General features: G+C 44.8%; 1 protein-coding gene across 6 annotated transcripts in view; it reads left to right on the top strand.

The window, feature by feature from the left end:
• The window catches only part of LOC118786017 (tensin-like), a 180,636-nt gene that overhangs the window by 91,285 nt on the left and 73,815 nt on the right, over positions 1–15,536 (top strand). For all 6 annotated transcript variants that reach the window (XM_036541018.1, XM_036541015.1, XM_036541013.1 and 3 more), the window contains one exon: positions 13,656–13,694. In XM_036541018.1, coding sequence (XP_036396911.1) covers positions 13,656–13,694 — 39 coding nt within the window. The remainder of the gene's footprint in view (positions 1–13,655; positions 13,695–15,536) is intronic.

Here is a 15,536-nt window from a genome sequence, read left to right as displayed (position 1 = left end):
AGTTATCACTCTCTCTGTCCCTACGGCCAATAGAAAGACCATATAGAAATATCTCTTAGATACAAGTTGCTCAGATTACTTGTTCTGTTCTCTGATTTGGGGAGATGAGCTGGAGTGTGAAGGATTGGATAAGGAGTGTCTGTCAGTACCTGTCATTTTCAGGAGTGAACTAAAGACAGCCACACTCCCAAAAGGACTTCAGTCAATCGAATGTCAGTAATTTAGATAATTTCCCAGACTTGACCAGAACCAACGGGGCAGTCTTAACTTATGCATTAGTAATGATTTTCATCAGGGAAACAAATAAAAAAAAAATAAACTGTATCACACCTTATATTTACACTACCTGCAGCACCAATGGAGATTCAACAGGTGGGCTGAATCACATAATATGTAAACAGCTTTTTTTTAACAATTATTGCATTTGTTCTTAAATACAATTATGATGATATTTTCTGTGTGCATGATGGCAATATGCAAATGCAGCCCCATCATGTCAGCTGTTCAAACAAAAGAAACAAAATATATAAATATACATGTTTTTCCATTCCTGTATGATAAGGTGCATGCATATATTTTTTATCTTTTCTTTGCTTTACCCAGTGACTGCCTGTAATGTCACATTTTTAGGGGTGCCTCCATGTTTATGATCTCTGTCCAGGGAATTTCTGTGCTGCCATCAGTTGGGAAGGTACTGGCTGAAAGCTTGGCTTAGAGTACACTGCCAAACGCCAGGCAACCATGCCAGGGGACAGAGGAGTGTGTCTTATCAAGCCAAACGTCCCCTCTATACACTCCAAAACACGCCGCGCCATTAATGTGAACTGCTGGACAAACAGGGCCAGCATTTTGATCATAGCAAGACTGCAAGTGTGGGAGAACAGCTCTTTGCGTTTTGGCAGACGCAGTTTCTACCAATTTGACTCAATTGTGGCAAGAGCAGAAATGCTGAACTGTAGGGAGTTTGGGAAATGCATTAATTTCTGTACTCTGTGACAGTTCAGATCTCAGCCGCTTCATGGGAACGTACAGACTGAGTTATGTCTGAAACCAAAGTGACGTCTGCAGCTTATTCATGAGACATTATTCCCTGAAATACATTAATTTTAGAATTGCTCTGCTCATCCTCATCCTCTGCTTGTCCTCATTATCAGTCTTTTGACTCACACTGTCCAGAACACTTTTTAATCACCAAACAAACACTGACCAATGTGCAGCGTCTCACTCGATTGTGAAGTTAGTGTTGGCGTAAGGATACTGACATCCCCTGGCAGCTCTCTGGGGAGATACAGTACCCCGGCTCTGTGGAGAGAGAGCACATTTTTTCACCATCTGCTCTTAACATCACTCATTTCCTTCAAGCCAACTTTGAACACTTCATGATAGATGCCTTAATGCAATAAAACACCACCAAACTATCTAGCGGTATAGCAGATGAAATATCAAATACAGCTTAGGGATGAATTATGAGATCTGAACGGGGATGAAGCTGGTTTTGAACTGAGAAGGGATCAGCAATGGCTGTTTGTCCAGCACAGCATCAGCTGGTCTAACAGTCATGTGAGTGCGTCTCCATTTTCCTCCTGTGATGTAATCTGGGCTCTCCTTAATAACCCTCGGTATTTACACGCTAGGATTGTCTTATTGCTCATGCTGTTTGGACAAGCGGCCATACAGAAGAGATTGTCTCCGCTGTGTATTGAGGATAAAGATGGTATCTGACTCACTGGTTGAACTGCAGGAAAATATGTTCAGTTTTTGCAGAGCTGACAGCACCAGAACCCTGTTAGGCTTGTTCAAGTTCACCAAACCGACTCTCACTTTGTAATCTTCTGCCACCGCAACAATACAAATAAGACCTTTGTGGCTTGTGACAGTCCTAACATTTAAATTGTGCAGAAACAGATCAGACAGTACAGGAAAAAAAAGAGGGGAAGGCAGGGGCTTGCGGAGACTGAGAACATGTGTAGCTCTGCCTTGACTTTTCAAGCGAGACGTACAGTGAGCAGCTCTGAAAATTCCTGTGAATGCATTTCCATATATTTTTGTTGGTGGGCAGGAGAGAGGAATTCTATGGCACAGTGCTTTGCACTGTGTGGCTGGAATTCTGTTGATGAATGTCTGTTTAAAGCTCTCGCATTATGGAACTTCAGGCATCATTTAATCTTACAGCTGAAGATGTATTTGTTTCACCACAGAAAGCCACAGAGAAATAAATCTGCATGTCTGTATCATTGCTTTCCTCAGCCAGCCTCTCCGGCCCTCCACTCTCTCTCTCTGTGGGAACCATATTAAGCTATCGGGATGGAGGTCATATGGAAGCAAGTTTACTCAATTACACACCAGAGCGTAGCAGGAGATGTGAAAATAGGGTGAATGTTGAATGAGTTGCGGTGCATGGAATTCCTCTTAATTGGCCTTTGATTTGTGTTTAGTTAAGGCTTCAGATGGAGGAGACCCAAACAGTGGAGCATGACACTGCTGCTCACAGATTAACCTTTAAGCTATTTCACATTTCTGCCCATGCATGTGTGTGTTTGTGTGTGTGTGTCTGTGTGTGTGTGTCTGTGTGTGGGTGTGTGTGTGTATGTGCGTGTGTGTGTATGTGTGTGTGTGTGTGTGTGTGTGTGTGTGTGTGTATATGTGTGGGTGTGTGTGTGTATGTGCGTGTGTGTGTATGTGTGTGTGTGTGTGTGTGTGTGTGTGTCTGTGTGTGTGTGTGTGTCTGTGTGTGTGTGTATATGTGTGGGTGTGTGTGTCTGTGTGTGTGTGTGTGTGTGTGTGTGTATGTGCGTGTGTGTGTATGTGTGGGTGTGTGTGAGCGTGGGCATGTGTTAGTGCTTGTAAATATGTCTGGATGAAAATCTCTTCTGTAATCACTGGCAGCAGAGTTAATCATAGACCTGCCTGCACAATGCACGGCCCGTGCGATCGGCAGCACCGTGCCTTTGTGCCACAACAGCATGTTTACATTCCTTCCTTTTATTTCAAAAGTAATCGCTTAGCTCTGGGCACTCCTGCGAACTACAAATTTGCATGGTGGTAAAACAAAATGCGTACTTGAGTGCATCATAAATCCAGGCTCTGTCCCAGCGTTAGAATCTCTGTAAACACGGAGCCGGTGCTGAGGGTCCGGCAGACCCCCGGCGAGCTGGAAAACTGGTGGACATTCCGCGCGCATCGCACACTTCTGCACTCTGTCAAAGCACAACATTCAAAATGACAAAGAATGGATGGCCAAGTGCAAATCCTTTCCCAATACGCTGTTCAGATCCTGCAGTGTACAGGCCACTCCTATGGGCGTTGTGAGGAAATGTCCTCACCATCGTCTCTGGACCTCCCCGCTCAGTCGTGTCCATCGTCGCCGGAAAGCCCCAGAATGTGAACGTTTGATCCCACATCAGAAAGTTTTACTGTAATTCCCACAGATCCTCCTCTTCCCAAAGGGAGACAGCCCATCTACTCACACTTCACAGATGAATTAATGACGCTTAGTCTCAGACATATTTGCGCCGCCGCCGGTGATGCAGTTTAACTGTCGCGGACCGTAAGGGGCTGTTTTCAGGCGCGAGCGTGGTGCTGCAACAGGATGTATCTAATTTCAGCGCTGGGTTTTTACAAGGTCACAGTGAATTAGAGGGAATCTGCATGCAGTGCCTGACATCTGTGGAGTGTGAAAGCATTAACAGGTTTATTTCTGTTTCCCGTAAAAGCCGAGCGTGTCCGCGGCGCAAATGCGCTGCTCCCATGCCTCCACTCAATGACTCAAGTGCTGTCAGAAGAGTTTTCTTTGCGTTTTAACACCTACCCCCTCAGTATCTCCACAGCCAGGTGAATTCAGGTAGGACAGGCACACTACCGAGGTCGTTGCTGGCGATCAGTCAGTTGGTGTATGTTTGGTACCGGTGAAAGGTTATGTTTACGTGAAAACAAACAGCAAATGCCAGAACGGGAAGGCTACATTAAAACGATCGTGAAACAGCTGCCATTTAAATCCATTACATGTAAAAAGCACCGCGGAAAGTGTACACATTCATTACAGTAAGTACTTCTGTATTGAGTAAATGGCCAGGGCTCCAGTGAAAGACCAATTACAGTCTCTTTCTCCCGCTTTCCACTATACCACTAAAAGGGGGGAGGGGTATACATACGAGATACGTATATACGTGTGGGGTGTGGGGCAGTATATACTCGTTAATAATGCAAGGCTGGAACTGCCTTCACTAAATGTAGCGTTTCAGTTTCATTTTGATTGTGTGGAATTGGGTTTTAGCTGGAGCAGCAATTGGGGGAGAGGTCCCGCACATTAGAGTCAGGTTTGCACAAACTGAAACTACTCCTTGGAACTGCTACAAGGCCCAGAGGAAGTCATTTGCAGGAAAATTAGTGAAAACTTCCTGCATTTAGTTTTGAGAATCATCGGTGCTCCAGACTTACCTGAAAGGAGTTGCTAGTTCCCGATCTGCTAATATCTGCCAATTTAAACCAAAAGCAGGAAGGCTTGTAATGATCAAAACATGCCTGCATTAAAGAGTCCATTAATCCTGCCCCTAAATGTAATGCACCATGTTCTGTGGTCATATGCACTTAATCTAATCTCAAATGGAGACCTAAATCATGCTTTTAACAAGGGTCCCATACTGACCATAATTGCACATATCAGCTTCAAAATTTTCCAATACTCTGAACAAAAAAGTTTGGAAAAGAAATTGCATGGTGAAAATCTGAGGGATGCCAGATCTGTGTTTCTGCTGCGATCTTTCTTTTTACCATGACATGTTGCAAGTGCAGTGCAGAGTCACGGAGTCTCCAGGTTTCATATCTGAAGACAGATAAGTTAATGTTCCAGTGTGGTTGCAGTCAGGGCGATGGAGTTTAAGCCATGAAGAGAACAGGAGTTACAGAGGCCCCCAGTGCCAGCGCTCCAGACTGAGGCAATACAGAGACATATTATGTGCCTTAATGGGAACATTGGATTGTGCCTTTTTAATGATGGTTGATATCTAAAATTGCCTTGTGTAATCAAGTAGTCTGGCTCCTCTAGCATAATACGCTTTATTGACTAATGGTTATAGTTGGAAACAGAGGAAGAACCGTTTTTTGCTTTTTTGCTCTCGTGCTAATTTTCTCGTGGACGTTGGGGTTTTAAGATTGGTAAATAAATAATATTTGTTGCTCTGAGTGGAATTGTTTCAAATGCCAGTCTCTGTTCCATCGATGTATGTTTTTAATGTCTCCTTTTCACCAGAGTAGAGCAGCCATTTGGCTGATTGTCCCCTCCTCACATTAAGCTCAGACCATGACTTCACAAACATGCCAGTACTGGGATGTGGCATAGTGTACAACGGCCCTATAAAGTAGAGTGCAACATCATAAATATTTAAGAAGAAAGAAAAATTCCAACAGAAGTTCCAACTTGAAATATATTGTTCACAGATGTTCTTTAATGAGTCTGCAGGTAGACAGTTATAAAATTGATCACGCTGTATTAGCATGCTAAGAAATGCCTAACTTCATGAACACACAGATATGACTTGCTGTTCTTCTGTAAGTGATTCCATATTTAAAATGCACTGGTGATCTTGGCTGTTGCTGTTGAAACGGAAATAGTAGCTCAATCTGGAGACATTACCACATCAATCTTTGCTGCATTTTACATTGAAATTAATGTAAGTTAACCTTTCTAGATCTCTCTTTTTATTTATGATTTGGAACTAGGGATGTACTATAGCTTACTAGCCAGACAATAATCTCTTAATGTTGAACATTTATTTTCATCAAGGCAAAAGTCAAGAGTCACACTAATGATTAATTAAAAAAAACTGCATATTTCATTTTTTTTTTATTTTTTATGAAGTAAGAATCATTCAAAATGTCCCCTAAACATAATAATATTTCAAATATGGAAAGGTATCTATTTTTATGGTTTCATTCACATTTTGCACTTAACAGTGTTATTGTGTTTAACAGTGTTAGTTTTAAAAACCCAATTCAGTATAACCATATAGATTTTTACCTCTCAACAGAGTGAAATTGAGTGTAAGTGTTAATAGTCTGGGTGTTTCTGTTTGTGTGTTTGTGAGTATGCGTCTTTGCGTGTCTGTGTGTGTGTGAACGATGAGGCCCCGTGCCTGGGCTGGTTGAGGACCTCTCCTCACCCCTGGTCTGCCTGTCTGGCAGGCCTCCAGTGTTTTGTCTGTAATAAATCTCCTCTTGGGGGCTTGAGCGGCAGCGTAATGCTCTGTCTCTGAGGAGCCGTGTTTGGATTATGGTGCTGATGCATCACACGTGTGCTTTCGCCCGAGGCTAGCCTGGAAAGTGCCCCTGGGTCACCCCACCAGCGTCCCGCATCCACAGGCCTCTCCGAGGTGAGGGAGGCTCCACAGACAGAACACTTTATCTGGAGAGATCACCTTGGCAAACCGGGACATGCGTGTGTCTCTGCGGAAACGGCCAGGCCCTGCCCCTGGGTTGCGTGACTGTTTTGGATATTTCCCTGGGAAGAGTGGTGGCCCGCTGGCTTCTGAGGGGAATGTGGGAGGAGCTCTGGCAGGGGGAGGGGCTGATATCAGGGTGCGTGTCCCTACGGAGGGGGCAGAGAAGGCAGGCGCATTTTTGATGTTTTCAGCAGAGTTGTTGTGTTCTTGTTTGCTTTTCTCTCTGATTTATGGCCTGACTGGCAAAATAATGCCAGGAAACCCACCACCAGGCCCGGCTTAGAGCAACTCTAAACCAAGGGAGCTGTTTTTTTAAGCAAGGCTGTAAAAACTCTGAATGGTGAGAAGGCCATTAATGTACGGCCTCACGCTACGCTGGTCTTTGCTAGCTCTTTTCTGTCACGTACTGAATCACATTGAATCATTTATGCTCCAGTCCTTGTCCATATAGTTCAGGTCAGATGTGGCTGCTGGGGAAAGATGTCATTTCATATTCATCCTTTAAAATTTTTGGCAGCTTTCTGTATTTATTTAGCATCATTTTTATGTTTTTGCCATTGGTCTTTCCTGACCACAGTTTTTCTCTTTGCTTTGACAGAAACCAAAGGCCTGAACAGAATGCTTCAGCACGTAAAGTACAGTATAGAAACATTAATTCACACGATGCTTTAAAATCATTTATTAGGTGTTGTCTTTGTAATAGTGTGAGAGATGTGTTTATTTGGGTTTTAGTAAGTTAAATATTTGCATGAGACTAACGGCAATTATTAATTTTGTATGAGAGAGAAAACGCACTAGTCATGCCAGAAGTGCATGTCAACCAATATTGTTTTAATAGAGTCAATTATAGAATGATTTATTCCATGTCAACTAGCCAAAAACATCTATCTTGAGCACAAAAGTTCTATCTTCCCAGAATTAGGACATGAGAGCTTATTCATGTCCGTGGCATAAATCTGCTGTCATATAAATTCATGAATCGAACTCAAGCACAAAATGTCTTCACCTGCTTGCAAAGAGCCTTCCCCTGGCACTGAAACTCTATCGCTCTAGGAGTGAGTGCTACTCGACTGACTGCGACTGGTGACTTGTCCAAACCTGTCACAGTTCCCCTAAAGCAATGTGTTAGCGTGGGCTTAGCTTAGTTGTGATTGCAGGGCACAGATTCCACACAAAGAGGGGAGATGGAGGTGGGTTTGTGGGGTCCCTCTAGCTTGTTTGCTGGGACCACTGAGAGAAATTGCTGGTGTTTGAGTAATTGGCTTGGCGGTCTCTAAGTCTCCCTCGTGACGGGAGATTAACCTTTTCTCCTGGCTCGCTGGCTTCATCTGTTTCTCTGGAACCAACCAAGTGCATTTATTTCTCCATGTCATAACTTATTCTCTCTCTGTCGGTGGTTAAAAGTTTTATTATTGCCCTAGAGCATATTTAGAGCATGACAGTGTGTCAGTCTTCTCTCTGCTAAACATGCAAATCCTGTCATTTGTCTCCTGTCAGAGAAAAACTCCGCTCCTTATCCTTATACAGTAATTCTCTGGATGAATCTTTGCAGAAAACATTAGAGGCAGAGTGAAACAATGGCATTTAAGACTCTGGGGATATCTGATCTCTCGTGGAGCCTTGTAAACATGGCAGGGATGTGGAGTGTGTTTGGATCGGTGTGTTTAAACTCTTTACATCATCCTGTTCCCTCTTCATGCCGTTTGGTTGCCAAACCCCCCCATCCTTGCTCTCCCGCCCTCTCCCGCGTGGCCCTCTGCCAGGCCCTGGGGGCGGAGCCTGCTCTTCCTGGAGTCCAGGCCCTTTTATGGTAGAAGTTTTCCCTCCATCCCCTGAGCCCCTGCTCCTCCAGCAGGCACGGGCTGGAAGAGAGGTTGTTATTCAGATGTTGGAGGAATAAAAAAAGCTTGTGGAGAGAGAAATAAAGAAACACGAAGATGTCACTCAGGCCTGTTTTGCTGGAAGAGAGGGCACTTGGAACCGGGCTCCTGTTCCATTCCGGCCTGTTGTTTAAAGCCAGTCGGTCCATATTAGTCCCGGGTCCGACCGAAACACCTGCGTGTGGGCAGATCTGTGTTATTAGTTACGGCGAGAGCATCTGATTGGCTGTGTCGATACCATCAGTCTGCGGTTTGCGTGTGTTAGTGCCAGGCATGGCTTTGATGTACCTGGACAAACTTCACAAAAAGCATTTCTCTGAAAGCCGAGTTTCGAAGCCAAAACAGATGCGCTTTTCGTTCCAGGAGTATACCTGCATGGCTCGCAAATACAGTGTACCTAAAACAGGAGTATACCTGCATGGCTCGCAAATACAGTGTACCTAAAACAGGAGTATACCTGCATGGCTCGCAAATACAGTGTACCTAAAACAGGAGTATACCTGCGTGGCTCGCAAATACAGTGTACCTAAAAGAACACCTCACTTATTCCTCTCATTGGCTATTCTTTACAGCTGGATCGGGGTTTATTGTAATATGAAAGTAGAAAAGGCATTTTAAATGCATGGCTTTAAACCATGCGCTTCTCTTAGGGCTCTCTTGAATTCCCCATGTGATTTGCACTGCTGTCTGGGGGTGATGGATCAGGGTTTAATGTTGTTAATGCAAGCTTGTATGGAATGCAAAAACACAATCACTCTCCATGGTGTTAACCTTATTTGTACACTCTTCCAGTGTTAACATTCACCCCTCCGGCATGCAGAGCACATTGAGAGCTTTGTGTGCCGGAAAGTTGTGTCTGGCGGCTCGGGTGGCTTCCTTTCAGAAAAACCTGACAGTTAAACGTTCCTTTCCCTTCACACCTGTAATTGGTCTGTTTCAAATTGCTTCCTTGGCTGTTACATAAGGTTGCTAATTGTTTAGACATGACCCAGAGCAAGCATCACACCAACAGAATCAAGGTTTCTGAGTCAGACGGTGTATCGAAAAACATTTTAATTGCAACATTTTAACTGTTTAATTTGTAGAATTGAAAAGGTGGTTTGCTAGTTTGGAAGGGTGCATTTACAAGCAAATTGTGTGGATTTCACAGGAACACAGGGGAAATATGCAAATGTTTGGGTAATCCATCAGGTGAAGTGGAAAGACGCCCACAAGGCTGATGGGCTTCAGGCCAGACTCATATTTAAGACGCATGGATGCGATGGGCTTAGAAAAGTTGTTCACGGCAGCACATGAGCTGACCTGCCCCGCTCTGTGAGGCTGGCTGTGGCATAATGTTATGGTTTAACCGCAGAGAAGCCTGTTCTCCACGACTACACACAGACTCCCTGCAAACGAGAGCCCCGAGAAGCTCGCCACATTACAGCTTTCACTCTGTCTGCGTCGTGGAGCTCTGTCACGCAGGACTCTGTAAAGTGACCGTTTTTCTCCGCTATCGGCCGCTGTGAGTCCTGAGGCTGCCCTTTTAAGCCATTACCTGCCTCCTCTGCAGACATATTGCCCTGCAGTTTGGGCAGGTCGTGGCTTTGACCGCCAGCCAGGAACCAGCATGCCACAGACGCGCCATGCTGCTCGTAAAATGGCAGCGATCGAGGGAGCCGAGACTCCAGGGAAACGGCTGTTTAACGCAGGGCAGAGGCCGAGTTATTTGCATGTGGGGAGCCTTAATGCACGTCTTCCAATCAATCCCACTCTGTGCCATGCTTTCTGCACCGCACGAGAAGCTCAGGGTGCAGGAGGGCGACGCATTTCTGGGTTTATCAGACTGAATGCCACCCCATTAAGTATTCCCTTTCTCTGTGAAGGGTGGCGTTTGGATGGGGCATCTGCGGTCATTTCACGCACATGAGTTGGAGTCTGTATTCTAACCCCAGGAGCTGATGAGCTCACTGCTCCATTCCAGGTTGAAATAAAATTTTACGGCAGCTATTGATTGTTAAAGGGCCGTGCTATTTGCTGTTATTCCCATTAACTCAGAGTGTGGAACACAGGCCCTGTGAAGAGAGGATTGTGAGGAGCTGTAACAGTCAAGCTGCTGGAGTCGTCTCTGTGTGTGAAAACGGTCTGGGCCCTGTGTTTGGCCTGAGCTCCTGTTATTCCCAGCCCTGTTTCTCCAAGGCTGAAGCTGAGATTAACACTGTTGCTCTGTGGGATTTAGCAAATAAAGCACTTTGGACAGGTCAGACTCTGATATGGGCTGCAGGGGTGCTCTTGCTGAATGCAGCAGTAGAAACAGGCCTTAAATTCTCCCTTATCCTGCGATCATAGCAACAGACAGGCTTCCCATTTCTCCCCAAACTGCAACAGAAAGCCGCTCCAGGCTGGACGTGTCTGCACACACCCCAGCACAGAGGTCGCAGAGAAGTGGAGAGGTTAGAGGACGAAAGAAAAGTGAGGTGACAGAAGGATTATTGATGGCAGGAGGAGGAGTGGAAGGAGGTGGGGTGAGGAGAAAGAATCCTGCACTGAAAGAGGCTCAGCAGGTCTGCATGCTGTACCCCACAGCAGGTCTGCACCACACAGCAGGTCTGCATGCTGTACCCCACAGCAGGTCTGCACCACACAGCAGGTCTGCATGCTGTACCCCACAGCAGGTCTGCACCACACAGCAGGTCTGCACCAAACAGCAGGTCTGCACACTGTACCACACAGCAGGTCTGCATGCTGTACCACACAGCAGGTCTGCACCACACAGCAGGTCTGCACCACACAGCAGGTCTGCATGCTGTACCACACAGCAGGTCTGCACCACACAGCAGGTCTGCACCTCACAGCAGGTCTGCACCTCACAGCAGGTCTGCACGCTGTACCACACAGCAGGTCTGCACCTCACAGCAGGTCTGCACCTCACAGCAGGTCTGCACGCTGCACCACACAGCAGGTCTGCACGCTGTACCACACAGCAGGTCTGCACCTCACAGCAGGTCTGCACCTCACAGCAGGTCTGTACCACACAGCAGGTTTGCACGCTGTACCCCACAGCAGGTCTGCACCACACAGCAGGTCTGCACCTCACAGCAGAGCCGGCAGAGAGACTGAGACCCTCCAGAGCATTTGGGAATGGTTGACAAGATAAAGGTCAATGAGTGTGTGTGTGTGTGTCTGTCTGTCTGTCTGTCTGTCTGTCTGTCTGTCTGTCTGTCTGTGTGTCTGTGTGTCTGTGTGTCTGTGTGTGAGTGGAGTAATGAGAGGTAAGTGTGGGTGGGAGATGCATCTCGTAGCCGTCAGGAAAGGCTGAAAGGTTCCTGAAAGGTTTCTGAAAGGCTGTGTGTTCCATTCAAACGGCCGTGGTACAGGAAGTAAACTGAACTATTTGCTCAGCTAACATTCATAAATTCAATTATTTAATCAACACTGAAATGCCAGAGAAGTAAATTGGTTTTTAAAAATTTATATGTGTATATTTTTTTAAGTAAATACAGCAGCACATAGGTAATTTGTTGATAATAAAGTTTTGCTGTTGTCATGTTCCAGACCGTTTCACACTATCATCAGATAAGACACACGCAATGTCCTTGCAACCCACTGGGTGCTCAGAGCTTTGGCATTCAGGGGCGTGTGTCTCTCTTCAGCTCTCAACTGCATTTCACTTCCTCCAAACGCTGAAAACACAGTGTGTGTGTAACGCGCCTCGGCCTTATTGACGATGGCACCAGTGAGTCACTGTGGATGTCTTCTTCAGCTGTTGATGGGCAGTAATTGTTTCCTTCCTCGGTGGCCTCTGTCCAGTCAGGTTTCAGCGCCCCACAAACAAACATCCGCACTCACAATCGCATCATACAGTGGGATGCACTCCCAATCGAATCAGCTGATAATTACTCATGCAGTAAATATTATCAGCGGCAACAGCCAGTGAGGAAGCATCCTGTTGACATTTACTGGAGGGAGGAACCGGCAGAGATGCGATTAGTGACAAATGCTGCTAGATTGAATCTTAATGATGATGCTCAGTTTTTCCAAATTCAATATCATCAGTCATGATGGTAAGGACAAAAAAAAGATTTCACTCAGAAACAAGAAAGGAAAGTCTGAGGACAAACTAAACTGGCTTGAAAAATCCTAGCATGGTAGTAGCTAGTAGTTACAAGATTAGCTGAAGAGATAGGTGGTATCTGTGGCTGCTGTAGCAGGCCCATTGTGACATCAACTACTACTCATAGTAGAAAGTTCAGATTCTGAATGTTCTGTTCATGTTAGCCGATGGGAAATCGTAAACATCTCAAAAATATTTTAGGCGTTCACACAAAAGTCACAAGCAATGCAATCCAATACTAGCTGAAGGTACTGGCCAAGTTTCAGGAGTTACTGACAGAAAATAGAATGGAATAAGAAGAAGAGGAAATAATAAGGTGAACAGTAAATTGGCTTTTTCGAGCCAGTTTAATTATGCAGTGTTTCATTTTCTGTCTTTCATTGTTTAATTGGTGGTTTAATTACCTGGAGGGGGATGGATACTGTCATCTGCAATATGTTGCCACAAATGCAGAACAGACCTCAGAATGGCCTTGCGTTGGCTGTCTGTTCTCTCAGTGCAGAGTAATTAGTCAAAGCACTATCTTAGCCTAGAGAGGATGAGTCAGGGTTAACCACACTGATAAATTGTCTGTGTCAGTACTGAGACCCAGCCACTGTCAGTCACCCCAGGTTAGATTATCACGGGACGTGGTAGATCAGTTATTACTTGGAGCTGGCAGAAAGTATCAGTCTTCAAAAAACATCCAGCTTGGTGATCTGATGATATGAATAAAGTTTATTGTTTTGTTTGTCTACTACAGTCCTCATAGTTAATGAAAACCTCTGGGAAAGTTGTGACAGTTATCAAAGTGCTGTTATTCAGGAGTATTCTGGAGTTTATGTGAACTTAATCTACAGTGCTATTTAAGATCACACTTTCCTCCTGTAATCAGAAGCCTGCTGCTGGTGCTACAGTAACTGTACAACCACATGTTGTTTGTAAACCGGTTACCACACTACAGTTCTATGTGTTATATGATAATTTAGGATACCAAATGTAGCGTGTTGTCAGAGAATAGAGGTTCAGCAAATCTGTACTTTTATACAAGAATCACAATTGTGTAATATGTGCAGTCAAAACTTTAACCACTGTGAATTTCTCTGAACTCTCAAAAGACTTGGCAGATATTATTGGCAAATATTATTACAGGCAAATGAAACCCATTTCTCACTGAAGTCCATCCAAAAGATTATTAATGTGAAAGAGATTAAAGCTGTTTAGATTCAGTTCCAGATCTGACCATCTCATTCCTCTGTTCTGTAGGTTTCCACATCCTGTGTTCCCACTGCGAACTATGAACTGGTAAGAATCTTCTACTCCATGTTCCGCATGTTTTTTTTGTTATGTGATTGTATGAATGCATAGAAAAATGCATCAGCACTTACTTTACTTTAACTTACTTTTTTCTGTTTGGTCTTTGTGGAAAAATTTGGACTTTTCTAATCTGAATTTAGAATAAAGTATTATGGGAAATGTAGTTTGTACGAAAAGAACAGCAAGTACCCTGTGACTCACAGTGTTGGGAGTGGGTGCTGTGCATGTGTGATTCAGGAGCGTAGCGTGAACTTGCCTGTGAAGCGCTCCTGCTGACCTTCCACCTTGAGGGTGAACAAAATCTGCCGCCTTGCCTTTTTTGGTTTAAGCCTTTCGTCTTGAGGACACTTAAAGTTTTTCTGTATAAAGTATGTTCTCAATGTTTATTTTTGTCCTTAAATAAATGAACAACACAGTATCGTCCAAGACTGTTACCTGTAAACACACAGTTCTGTCTCCAGACTTCCTGTCTTGTCAGTTTACTTTCATGGTTAAACACGTTGATGTGTTCCCGGCAAACTCAGAAGTGGAAAACGGAAAAACAAAGAGTTGTTTTCGAAAGAGAGCACTGTCTGTGTTTAGAAATGTAAAGCAGGAAAAGCTGATAGTTAAGGGTCAGACAAAAGGAGACGAGTGTGATAAATAGTTCAACACTTCCCCTCCACAGCAGCAGAGATGGCTTTGCCGCTTTTGTGCCATTCTGTGAGTGCATTTCAGTGTTCATCCTGAATAGCCGGGTCTTGCAGCATTTGTTTAACGTTTAAGTTTCATTACATGCTACGTTGTCACACACATTTATATTAGATGAAATAAAGTTACTCCCTTTATTTTTTCATAGTAAGAGTATATTTTGGTATCATTCTGAGGCGTCAAAGTGGTGATTCCTTAAAGTCCTGCTTTAGAAACCACACTCACAAAGACCTGGCTAACCAGCCTCAGACCGGTGTAGTGTGGCTTTGGGTGTTACCTCAGTCATTGTGCTGAAGTGAGGGATTGGGCCCCTTAGAACATTATTCAGGAAGTGGTCACCCCCTCATTCTCCCTCTTCCTGTCCTGGAACAACCTGGAAACTGAGCCAAACCAGGTGTTGATCAGCATACAGCAACTAACAGAGACAGCAGCAGCAGCAGCTACAGCAGGCAGAGGGATCGGTCTGACGGGCTGTTTATCACAGAACAAAGGAAAAGCTGACGTGGGAGATGGAGGACAGCGCTGATGGTGGAGTTTAGAGGAGGCGTTTAATCACAGCTTCACAGGTGGAGGGTTTGGTAATGCGGGGCTAACTCTCTGCAGTGAGCAGGAATGTGCCCACGGTGATGGAGTGGGTAGTGTCTGGCGGGGAAGGTGCTTCTCCCAGGTCCTTGTTTGGTGAATTCTGCAGCTTTGTGGCTGTTGGAAGGGCCGGTGATTTACATGGTTTGGAACGGGATCAGGTGAGGAACTAAGAGAATGCGGGCAGTAAATTGCACTGATGGGAACTAAGGGAAAACATGGCCAGAGAGAGGCTGCGAGTAAACGAGCGTCAGGGGGACAGAGCCCCCAGCCTCAGGGCGGGGCGGGGGCGAGACCTGGAGGACACGCCCTCTCCACTAACACATCCTCATCAGGCATCACGGCAGGTTATTTCTAATGGCAGCGTATACATACATTCTTATTTGTTAGTGACAAATTTGTTTTTTTTTTCTGTGAGACATTTAAAAGTCGTGTTCTAGTGTGAGAGGAAAATATACGACCTGAACAACGTACCAAGGAATCCTACTTTATCCAGACTATTGTGTCATCATAAAACCAAACCTCTTATTCATGCAATTTTTTGAGGTTTATACATAT

This window comes from Megalops cyprinoides, chromosome 11 (genome assembly GCF_013368585.1).
Source record: "Megalops cyprinoides isolate fMegCyp1 chromosome 11, fMegCyp1.pri, whole genome shotgun sequence".
NCBI classification, from domain to species: domain Eukaryota; kingdom Metazoa; phylum Chordata; class Actinopteri; order Elopiformes; family Megalopidae; genus Megalops; species Megalops cyprinoides.
This window is presented reverse-complemented; position numbering and strand designations above follow the sequence as displayed.